At 48.1% G+C, this 12,068-nt stretch overlaps 1 protein-coding gene across 1 annotated transcript in view; it reads right to left on the bottom strand.

Annotated features, from left to right (window-relative positions):
• Positions 1–12,068, bottom strand: part of CACNA1B (calcium voltage-gated channel subunit alpha1 B) — a 298,701-nt gene that overhangs the window by 60,806 nt on the left and 225,827 nt on the right. The window contains exons 23-25 of the mRNA XM_066201321.1: positions 11,435–11,564; positions 10,768–10,827; positions 9,908–10,014 (exon numbers count right to left, since the gene is read on the bottom strand). Of these exons, the coding sequence (XP_066057418.1) occupies positions 9,908–10,014; positions 10,768–10,827; positions 11,435–11,564 (297 nt within the window). The remainder of the gene's footprint in view (positions 1–9,907; positions 10,015–10,767; positions 10,828–11,434; positions 11,565–12,068) is intronic.

The raw sequence follows: 12,068 nt of genomic DNA, 5'->3' as shown, positions 1-12,068 counted from the left end.
GCAGGGATGTCTCTGGATGAGGCAGGGATGTCTCTGGGTCAGGCAGGGATGTCTGGATGAGGCAGGGATGTCTCTGGGTCAGGCAGGGATGTCTCTGGATGAGGTAAGGGTGTCTCTGGATGAGGCAGGGATGTCTCTGGATGAGGTAAGGGTGTCTCTGGATGAGGCAGGGATGTCTCTGGGTCAGGCAGGGATGTCTGGATGAGGCAGGGATGTCTCTGGATGAGGTAAGGGTGTCTCTGGATGAGGCAGGGATGTCTCTGGGTCAGGCAGGGATGTCTCTGGGTCAGGCAGGGATGTCTCTGGATGAGGCAGGGATGTCTCTGGGTGAGGCAGGGATGTCTCTGGATGAGGCAGGGATGTCTCTGGGTCAGGCAGGGATGTCTCTGGATGAGGCAGGGATGTCTCTGGGTCAGGCAGGGATGTCTCTGGATGAGGCAGGGATGTCTCTGGGTCAGGCAGGGATGTCTCTGGATGAGGTAAGGGTGTCTCTGGATGAGGCAGGGATGTCTCTGGATGAGGCAGGGATGTCTCTGGGTCAGGCAGGGATGTCTGGATGAGGCAGGGATGTCTCTGGGTCAGGCAGGGATGTCTCTGGATGAGGTAAGGGTGTCTCTGGATGAGGCAGGGATGTCTCTGGATGAGGTAAGGGTGTCTCTGGATGAGGCAGGGATGTCTCTGGGTCAGGCAGGGATGTCTGGATGAGGCAGGGATGTCTCTGGATGAGGTAAGGGTGTCTCTGGATGAGGCAGGGATGTCTCTGGGTCAGGCAGGGATGTCTCTGGATGAGGCAGGGATGTCTCTGGATGAGGCAGGGATGTCTCTGGGTCAGGCAGGGATGTCTCTGGATGAGGTAAGGGTGTCTCTGGATGAGGCAGGGATGTCTCTGGATGAGGCAGGGATGTCTCTGGATGAGGCAGGGATGTCTCTGGGTCAGGCAGGGATGTCTGGATGAGGCAGGGATGTCTCTGGATGAGGCAGGGATGTCTCTGGATGAGGCAGGGATGTCTCTGGATGAGGCAGGGATGTCTCTGGGTGAGGCAGGGATGTCTCTGGATGAGGCAGGGATGTCTCTGGGTCAGGCAGGGATGTCTCTGGATGAGGCAGGGATGTCTCTGGATGAGGCAGGGATGTCTCTGGATGAGGCAGGGATGTCTCTGGATGAGGCAGGGATGTCTCTGGGTCAGGCAGGGATGTCTCTGGATGAGGCAGGGATGTCTCTGGGTCAGGCAGGGATGTCTCTGGATGAGGCAGGGATGTCTCTGGGTGAGGCAGGGATGTCTCTGGATGAGGCAGGGATGTCTCTGGGTCAGGCAGGGATGTCTCTGGATGAGGCAGGGATGTCTCTGGGTCAGGCAGGGATGTCTCTGGATGAGGCAGGGATGTCTCTGGGTCAGGCAGGGATGTCTCTGGATGAGGTAAGGGTGTCTCTGGATGAGGCAGGGATGTCTCTGGATGAGGCAGGGATGTCTCTGGATGAGGTAAGGGTGTCTCTGGGTAAGGCAGGGGTGTTTCTCCATGCACTTCTCTAGCAGGACCATTGTACCAGGAGGGTTTGGGAGCCCTCCTCGTGAGGAACAGAGCTCTCCTGGGGGTCAGAGCCTGTTCCCTCATCCCTGAGTCTCCCAGGGAGGACATGCCACCAATCCCATGCAGGAACATGTAATATATCAATATATTACATGCCTGGAACAGTGCTGGGGCAACTCCCCGCTCAGGCATGCAGGAGCTGTCAGTCACATTTGGGGTTCAGGTTTTGTTTGAACCGAGTGCAAGGCTCGAGAACGTTCCTCTTGTTAACATCAAGAGGGGTTTTAGGGTGAAGGACAGAGTTCCTTTCCTCGTGCACTTCCAAAATAAAGAAACAAAAGAAGACAACAGGTACATCTTCTTCCAACCCCACGGCAAAACAACAACATTCCCTTCGTTTCGTATGGAGTGGAAAATGGGATGGAGACCTGGAACGGAGTTTTACTCATGGCTGGAGGTTCAGGTCTAACACAGGTGGGAATGAAGAACGTGTGGGGCAGATGCTGACACACCTACTCTGTGCTCTCCAGGCTGCTGAACATTCCTCTTCTCCAAGAGGGAAATAATGGAAGTACGAGAGACCCAGGGAGGCTGGTGAGGGACTGCAAAGCTTCCCCCAGCCTGCCCTACATCCTGTGCTGAGGGAGGAGCACCAAGGGTGGAGGAAACCACCCAGTTTTGTGGCTGGCTGAGCCTGCTCAGCCCTGGGAAGGGAATTTTTGGAAATCCATCTGACAGAATCTTGCACGTGGCCGGAATGGAAAAAGCTACGTGAAGGTTTATCAAGTCTCTGAGGATGTCCTGCACTTCTCAGAGTCGCTTAAAAATAGCGAGGCAACTTCTCTGGACACGCTTTGTAAAAGAAAAGGTTTTAATACCCACAAAGATAATAAACATCATAGAACAAAGAAATGTAAGTCGAACACAGTGCAGAGAACACTCTTACACTGGTATGGCAGTCCAAAAAAAGCCGACTGAGCTCTTTGTGCACCTTCTTAAGTACACAACGATTGAGGAGGAATAATTTGGCTTGCTGCCAACAGAAGCAGCTACAGACTTTGAGAGACATCCCAAAGATCCAACCAGTGTCCCTGTGCTGGCACTGAGCCAATTACAGTGAGAAGGCTTGGAAAGTTCTAGTTTCACTTCCCTACATGCTTAGAGGTAAACTGAAACCCTTTTCCTGATACAGAATAATTTGCTTGGGTGTGGAAATGCATTACAACATCCATCCGCTTCCAAAGGACGAAGAACTCACTCCTAACCCTGTACTACTCAACAGTAACACTGGGCTGGAATCTCCACCCCAAACCCACATTCCTGCCCCAGCGCCAGGCCCTTCCTCCCCTCACCAGGCACTGCTGTTGTCTGCAAATGCAGTCAGAGGGAGACACAGGAATTTTTGGAGGGCTGGGGGTTGTATCCCAGGGATGTATAATTTGAGGAGAAATTTCCTTCCCACAAGATTTAGTAGAAGTGGAGGAGAGGGGAAACAGGATGGACAGGTCCCTGTCTTCTCCCTTTCTCATCCTTCAGGGCTGTTTTAGGGCCATTTTAATCCATCCCAGCTGGACCCTGACCATTGACTCGGCTCTAAACCCAGGCACTGGATTTACTCCCAGAGCTACAGCACTGATTTAAAGCCACAAAATAACTAGTCAGTATTTTAAAAAATAATATTGGATTATCATTAGAGACCTTTGATCTGCTCTAGCTGAAGCAGGCACTGCCAGCAGAGCTTTTACTGCCTCTCCTGACAGGTTTTAGCAGAGCTGAAGGTCTGGCCTAGGCTTGGCATTGCAGATCTCACTGTCCCTGCCATGGTCACCTCGGTGTCACCAGAGCCACCAGCTGACCCGGAGCTCCCCAGGGTGACTCTCAGCAGTGCCCTGGCTGCAGAACAGCCTCCACAGGGGGATGGGAATGGCAGGGGGGAGGCAGAAAGGGAAATGGCTCATGGACAAGGAGGTGCCACAGCAGACCCCACCTGTCCCCAGGGCTGGTGGTCACCCCGTCCCCTGGGCTGTCCCCTCTGCCAGGCCGGGCAAATCCCCTGCTCTGCTCCGTGTTTCCCACCTGAGGAAAGCCAGGGGGACCTGGGAGCTGAGGAGGGCAGGGGTCAGGGAGGAGTGGAGACTCTTTAGGGCCATGTGCTTGTGGCAGCAGGACAGGGAAGGGGACACGGGGACACCGAGCCCAGAGCTCTGCTCCGTTCCCCAGCAGCCATAACCACACTCCTCCGTGCACATCAGCCCCCCCAGCCCAGCCAGACCCAGCGCTGCCCTCCTGGCCTCACTCAGAGTCCCAGAATATTCCCACATGGGGCTGCTCCTGATCCCAGGAGACCTGAACGTACCACGCTGCTCTTGTGCCAATTAACAGCTGCACTAACGAGGCCTCGTGCCAAGGAGAACAGAGACATTTCCCTGCTCTGCTCTCCCAGGGCGGGCTCCACGCCTGCAGCAGGAATTTCTGTGGATTGAACATTTCCAGGAAGGTTAAAGAGATGTGGGGCAGAGCAAAGCCTCGCTCCTGCTTTTCCCTGGAACGGGAGAGGAGTGAGCTCAGAGAGCTCCAGTCACACGGAATTCCTTCTGCCTCAGCAGAGGACACTAAGAAAGGCTGACTGATTTCTTTCCATTCAGGCACTTAAGCAAATAAAGAGCGTGAGCCAATTAAATCTTAATGGGATTTATGCTCTGAGCCATATAGAGAATCCTGAGGAAAAAATAAAAAATCCCATTTCTTGTCACAGTAAGGTCCCAGCTATAGGAAAAGCTTTTCCTGGTGCTCTGACCTAGAGTGATGCAAATTGTATTTTAATTAAAAGGATCCTTTGCAACTCTTCTGTCAAATAAAACCCTAAGGGTTGGGTTTGGGTGTTTTTAAAAACCCTCTCTGCCAATATTGGGGTTTTTTTCACTGCTTTCATACAAAGCCAGATGTCCCAGAAAATAAAAGGTCCAGATGGAACTGGGATTCAGTCAAAAGGTGTATCCAAGCACACATCTGACCTGAATATTCCTCACAACAAAAATAAATTGCCAAGGAAGGACAAGGTTTTAATTGACTGCAGAATAACAACTGCAACATTCAGGAGAGCTGAATCTTGAATAAGAGCTAAAGAGGAGCACAGGATAAAGGCAGACAGAAAAAAAAAAAAAGAAAAAGAAAAAGAAAAAGGAAGAAAAAAGAGAATACCACCAAAAAATTGCATTAGATCGATTCTGGGTGCATTAGGCCAGTGCTGTTTTGTTGTTGTTTTCTGTGTCAGTTTGCTGCCTGTTTATTTAAAACATTAAGAATATTTTAAAAGAGCTTTGCAGAGCCTTTTCTCCTTTTAATAAATAAAAGAGCCTTTAAAAATTTAGTGGCTCTTTCAAATGGAAGCTGCTTGTTTCTGCTTGTTCCTGCCAGCAGCTCTGATTTCAGGTGACATGGACCTCTCAGAGTCAGGGCATCAAAAATTCAGGGTGAAGTGGAGCCTCTGCCTTCTGCGATTGCCTGGAATCCTCCTGGCAGAGTGAATTCCTCCCTGGAAGAGTAAATGAGGTCACCCCACCCTGCCCAAGCGCAAAGCCACCCTCTTCCTGCCCTAAATCCTCTGCTTTCCTAGAGAGAAGAAAGAACCAAGTGCCAAATTTCCTGGACCACATCAAAGGCTTTTCTGGGCATCCTTCTCCTGGCTGTGGAGGATCCCCCGGAGCTCCTGGAATGTGGGGACAGAGGGCACAGCTCTGCCTCCCTCCCCGTCCCAGCACTGACAGCAGAACTGCCTCTTGCACAGGGTTAAATACCATTTTTGGAACCTCCTTCTTCACAAATCACCCCTGCAAAAAGCTCCCTGAGCTCTGTGTCCATGGCAGAGACCTTCCCCGATACCAGAGCCAGGATCCCAGCTGGGTCATTGCACTCAGTCCTGGAGCTTCCAGCTTGGCTGTTTAGAGGTGAAATCCTCTAAAAGAGACTCAAACTGCTTCTTTAAACCTGCTTATTAAGATTTTCGTGAATTGTACCTCACCCCTCAGTGCCCACTGAGTCAGCCCCTCAAATCTTTTTTTTGATGAGCCAAGAAACCATGTGGTTTTTTGACTCTCTGCCTTGGATTTCTAGTCTGTTCCTATCTCTGCTGAAGGAAAATCAGGATGAATGAGGAAAAATAATACATTTCACTGGGTAATGAGCAGTTAGGGGACAGAGGAGTCGATGTGATGGGTGGTACATGGTTGGGTTGTCTCCACAGTGGTAAAGTGTGTGGACACAGGTTGGACAGGCAAAACAGAGCAGCAAGAGACAGGAAGAACATATTACCCCATGAAACTCCTAGAGAGAGATTCCAGCGAGGAGAAGACAAAGAAAGAGCAGAGTCAATGACAAACAGAAACATCAGAGAGATCCCCCAGCCCCTGGCCCACTCCCACCAACGGCACAGGACAAATCAGCGGGGAAGGGAGCAGAAATCCCACATTCCCTGCTGGATCAGCCCTTCCTTCCACTGGGAAAAGCACCTCCACCTCTCTCTTCTCTCCCACTGTGGGAGGGATAACCTCAAGGAAAAAAAAAAAATTGTTTTTCTCCAAGAGCATCCCGAAATTCTGGGCATCTCAGCCACTTTTCCTCTGTTCCAAATTTTTCCAGGCCAAATCTTTGCTGCTCTCCCTCAGCTGTTCCTCCCCAAGTACATTTTGCACCTGGGGCTGAGAGGTTTTGGTGACAAGTTTCCGTGGGTTTTTTGTTTGCTTCCATTTCCCTTATGGGCTCAAACGTGTCTGGGTGTTTGTGGCATGTTTATCTCCAGAAAAAAGAAAGGGATTTCTCTTTGAAATGCTTTGCTAAATGGAAGACATTATTTTATTATTATCATCATCATATTATTGTTCCCAGCATCACTCCGGGGGTGTTGTTTGAAATTTTTTTTTTTTTTATTTTTCTCACCACGGAGCTGCTTCTAAAGAGCTGCAGGCAGAAAGAAAACCCACAGCTGCTTTGAGAGCTGGATTTTATCAGTCTTGTACCAGTGACTGATACCATCTCAAATGCTTAAATTAACACAGGCTGCTGCAATATTCCAGATGGGAGCGTTTCAGGGAGCTCTGTTATTCCCAGGTTTTTAGGGATGGGTTAATTCAGCAAGAAGTTGGTACACATCACCTTCAGTGGGCAACAAGGCAGCCAAAAACATGAATTAAATCCCACCTTGCACCTGGCAGTTGCGGGTTCTTGCAAACAAAGTGGTGACAGCCACATTAAATCCCATTTTTAGTGACACTGAGGAGGGTGACAGGGCTGTAGGATTTGCTGGAAAAATCCTTGTAATTATTTTATATCGTGTAATTCCTGTAATTATTTTACATCGTGGCTGTTATTGGTTGTAAGCTGTTCCAGTGTTTTTCTGTGTTTTATCTCAAGGTCATAAGTACATGACAGTTTAGAAAAGTGTTATTTTCCTAAGATGATCAGGGCTGATATATTGATTACATGATGCGAATTTGTTAATTTTCTATATTTATAGCTGACTTCTTATATGCTTTAACAGCTTTTTCTAATCATCCAAAACATGTGTCACTTCAGTTTCTCTATATTCTAGCTACTTAAGCATTTCATAACTACTGTTTTTGAGAGCTTTGTTTTAAAGATGTATTAAGGGACATCAGTTCAGAGCTGGGCCCTTGACTCTCTGGATGGATGTTCTGCCAACAACAACAAGGAGGCCAAAAACATGAATTAAATCCCACCTTGCATGTGGCAGTTGTGGGCTCTTGCAAACAAAGTGGTGACAGCCACATTAAATCCCATTTTTAGTGACACTGAGGAGGGTGACAGAGCTGGAAAAATCCAACTGATTGAACAACAGAGAGTCTCCAGAATCTCCTCTTTGGGATTGTCAGCGTTCAGCTGGCTCTGTGTGCCCATCTGGTTTAACCAAACCAGGAGCTGGGCCTAAGGCACCATCAGGCTCTCTACACTGTCAGGATTCAGAGCTGGAACAGGGAAAAGTCCTTTCCCAGAAATGATTTTCCAGCCTTTGGGCTCCACAGGGAGGCTGCAGGCATTCCCTGGGTTGGATGTTGGAACAAGGATGGGGAGCAGGGCTCACAGAAAGCAGAAAAATCACAGAAGAAATTAAAATTCTCCCGAGCCTCACAAATAAGCTTGTCTGACTTTAATCTGGGAGACAGTAACTAGGCAGGGTTTATGCAGACTCTGGCTGTAAAACCCTGCTCAAGACCCACTCACAGTGGAAAATAAAAGCAGCTTGGGGCACCTATTATAAAGCACAGGCAGGGGATGTAGAAGTAATTTATTTAGAGGCTGATGAGGTGCTGTTAGATATTCATGGCCCAACATGAGCAATAGAAGAAAACCTGAGCACGAAAAGCCTCGGAAAGATTAAAAATTATTCATTTTAATCCATAACTCGAGCAAGGAAAATCTCCCTCCAAAGAAAATCATGTTCAAAGAGAAGATGTTTTAAAGGCAGAGCCTGAGGTTTGTTCTCACAGCACAGGGTTCCCCAAATGCCCCTTCTCCCATCAGTCCTGGAAGTTTGAAATCCTGATGGAAAAGGGAAATTCTCATGGAACCCCAAACTTTGGGTTCTGTTGGTTTTTTTGTGATTATTTTACTTCTCTACCTCTCTTCAGTTCACAAGAGCTTTGTTAAATTCTAATGTTGCTACCTGGTTTTTTTAAGTTAAATTTTTGATTAACTCGGTCTGTCTTAAGTCAATCTAGTTCTGAAAGATGTTCCACAGATGTATTTCATGTGCAGGGAAATAAAACCCCACACGTGTAGTCAAGCTTAAAAAGCAGCTTGGTTTTGGATATTAAATTTTAGGATAGCAGGACATTCGTCAAGACAGTTTTGCTTAGGAGAGAGCAATCAGCTCCTCCAAAAATCTGATTTTTAATGAGGGACAAAATGTTTAAAGAGGGGAGGGCAGCATCCCTTTGAAAACATTAGGTTGGATCCGATTTTCTTCAACACCTAGCTAATTTGGTGAAGGATCAGGCACAGCCCAGATTCCAGTATCCCCAAAAGTCACACCTAAAATATCAATCCTGTCCATCCACTTTTTGCTCAGTTTAACGTAGAGGGTTTATTGGCATTCAGCATTTGCACTGAGGAAAAGCAGATCTAAAATACACATCTCACAGCCTCGAAGTGACAGGAATTTTGACAGCTCAGAAAACGAAAAATTGCTGAGGAATATCTTACCAGAAAGGCAACATTTTGTGCGGGTTTTTTGTTGGTTTTTGGTGTGGGGTTTTTTTTTTTTTTGGTTTTTCTGTGGTTTTTTTTTTTTTTTTTTTTTTTTTTGGTTTTTTTTTTTTTTTGGTGCAGAGTTGAGGGAAGAGCGGGGATTTAAAAAAATTCCTGCCAGTCTAAAGCAGCCCAGCCACGCTCCGCGGCTCCCCGACAAAGGTGGATGCTTTTCTCATTAGCGAGCGAAACGCCGCTAATTCTCATTAGCAAGCGAAACAATTTCCTCTCCTCTAATCATCGTGTCGACAAACCTGGGAGTGCGGGGCTGCTGAACGTTCCCGTAATTGCTCGGGGCTAATTTAGCACAAGATTAAACTGGTCAAGTCCCGCTGCCTGTTTCCAGGTCGCTCCTATTGTTTCTCACGAAAAGATTTGCAAACAACAATCCGAGTGGAAAATTTCTTTCCGTTCTCCAGCTCGGCTCCTGAAGGTTGGAAGGACCTGCATTGCTCTTCCTCTGGTTGTTTCCAAGAAAAAAGGCTCGAATGAGGAGCTGATCTTAATTTTTAAAGAGTAATTTCCCCGTGTTTGTTGCTCCAAATCCTCCATGACATGAGAGAAGGACGTGGGGTGTTATTTAAAGGCATAAATACAGAGCTGGGTTGGAGGGAGAGAGCACTGAAAGTGAAACTCAGTGGAAATACAGCGAGAGGAGAGAAAAGGAGAGAAATAGCAAAGGTTTGTGAACCAGGAATATCCACAACTCTGGAAATAAGGGTTTGCCAAGAGTTCACGGAGTTATCAGCTGATTTCTTTAACTCTTTTTACAAAAGGAGAGCAACTCTCACAACCCCTGACTGGACACACTGGACTGCCACGGAGTGTTACAGCGAGTTCCTGAAAAGAGCTTGGCCAAAGAGTCACAAAAATCTTCGAATGAGCAGTGAACGGACTCAGCCTAAAGCTGGGAGGATTTTCACGAGATTCCAGGACACAAATTTCGTTGGGTTTATTCTTTTCTTCCCACACCCTTAGAGGAAAAAGGGCAGGAACTGAACATTTCACTGAGAAATGCGGCCACAAACATCACACACCCACTGCCCCTGTGCCAGGGTCCTGCCCCCTCTGTGTTACTCCCTGCAGTTTGGGAGGAGAAGGAACGTGAACTTACGAGAAGGCAAAAGCCACCAAGGCCCCACTGACCACAATGAAGTCCAGGATATTCCACAGGTCACGGAAGTAGGAGCCAGGGTGGAGCAGCAGCCCCAAGTCGATCATCTGCAGAGAAAACCCAGGAAAAGGAAGAGTTTTATCAAACATGGCCCAAATCCACCCTGCTGGGGCAGGAGAAGGTTCTGGATCAAAGCACCCTTCACAAATTGCTGAGATACTCAGCCAAGCTGCTCCTCTCCAACAGGCAGGAAAACTCTCCCAAAAATAAAGCTCAAATCAATAAACCACAACCAGAAGCTGTAGAAACAAGAGCCCTCACTGCTCCCTAGGATTTTTTTCCACACACATGCATTAATCCTGGTTTTATTCTGCATCTCTTCTGCATCTTGCTCTGACAGGAAAACCCAACTCCTGCCTTACCCCAACACTGAACCCTGACTTTCTGCAATTGTGCTCTCTGAGAAGTCACTGCCCCACAGTGCCAGCAGAGCCTGTCATCCTACTGAGTAAAAGATAAATTCTCAGCTTTTTGAAACGTGCCAAACCAAGAATCAGCTGTTATTCATATTCCTGCTCAGTGCCAAAGGAAAAGGGAGGAATCTGGAGTATCTGAGAAAGGCCTGGCAGCTCCTGCTGCCTTCCCAATCCTTATCCTCTTACACAGCCGCAGCTCCTGAAGATATCCTGATTTTCCTCCATAAAATATGAGATTAAGGAAGCCAGGAGAGCTGCTGCATCTGACTGTGAGAGCTGCTCCCAAGTTAAAGCTCTCCATCCTTCCCACCTCTGTCCTGCTCCAGCTTCTCACAGATCAATCTGAAAGAGGAGGTGAATTTTTCTGCTTGGAAAAGTTCTTACCTTGATCACCATCTCAAAGGTGAAGACGCCTGTAAATATATAATCCAGGTATTTCAGAGCCTAAGTGGGAAAGGGAAATGTGTGTTAGGGAAGGCCACACACACTGAAATAACCTGCACAGGAGCAAGGTTAAATATCTAATCCAGCAGCGGTCTGTCTGCTGGGATGGACAAAAATCATCAGCTGGGAGGGTTTCAGATAATTTAGGCACAAACCTGAATCATCTGGTTTAAAGCAGCATTTTCCCAGCCCTTGCCACACCGCGCCCAAGGCTGGCTCCAGTGCACCCGCGCTTCTGGCAGGTTTAACAAGGCGAAAGGGGCATTTCAAAATGAAATGTTTGAGCATCCTGTCCCAAGGAGTTTATCCAGCAGCCCTTCCCACTGCAGAATGGGCTGCCAGCTTTGCTGCTCCTCCAGCAAAGCCACAGCAGCCACACAACCCCTGATTCCCAAGCTCTCAAACCCCGATGGGCTTGGAGCAGCAGAAAGGGCCAGGAATTTGAGCCTTTTGATGGTGAAACAGAGATAAGAGGAGTGTGTTAGCAAGGACAGCTCTAACTCTGCACTGCCAGCACAGCGCGTTACCCTGCGGAGACGGGAACAGGCCCGCCGTGTGCCGGGAGGAGAAAAGCACCTGAAACCCGGGAATTTGGGGAGGCACTCACGTCATTCCTGGGAGACTCAGCCTGGACAGGGTCCTCTGCAGCCAGGGCGATGCTGCTGAGGGCGATGACGATCAGGATCACCATCTCGAAGTAGCGCAGGTTGACGATGTAGTGGAACAGGCGCCGGATCCTGCGGGGACACGAGCACAGGGAGGGGTAGGAGTGAACCCCTCAGCAACTGAATCCACACCCAGCAGCTGGTCCCACGCAGGGAAAGGTTTAGCACTCACCCCTTGCTGTTCTACTAAGGGAAAGGACCCAGAAATGTCTAGCTGCTGTCCTGGCAGTAATTGGCTCAATGCCAAGAGAAAAGCACTGATAAGTTTCTCTACCTGTTCCTCAAAAATGTTGCTGTTCTCTATTGGGCTATTTACCAAAAAACCCACCTAAATCGGTCAATACTTAAGGAAGAGCATGAGGCTTCTCAGTGCATTTTCAGGGTGTTGTAGCAGGTGTGTGGGACCTGTCCCTACACTGTGCATGGCTTTGTTCTTTTGTTTTGTTTTATTTTCTTCTTTTATTATTTTTTTTTTCTTTTTCAAGACACACTGGATCATGTAATCTCACTCATTATTTAAACCATTTTCTGTGAGGTGCTGGACACCCTCAAAGATATTGAACCCTAAATACATCT

The sequence above is a fragment of the Chamaea fasciata genome, unplaced genomic scaffold (genome assembly GCF_029207755.1).
Source record: "Chamaea fasciata isolate MVZ Bird 193981 ecotype frontalis unplaced genomic scaffold, bChaFas1.0.hap1 SCAF_20, whole genome shotgun sequence".
Taxonomy (NCBI): Eukaryota; Metazoa; Chordata; class Aves; order Passeriformes; family Sylviidae; genus Chamaea; species Chamaea fasciata.
Note: the sequence above shows the minus strand (reverse complement) of the source record. Positions and strands in the feature narration are given on the sequence as shown.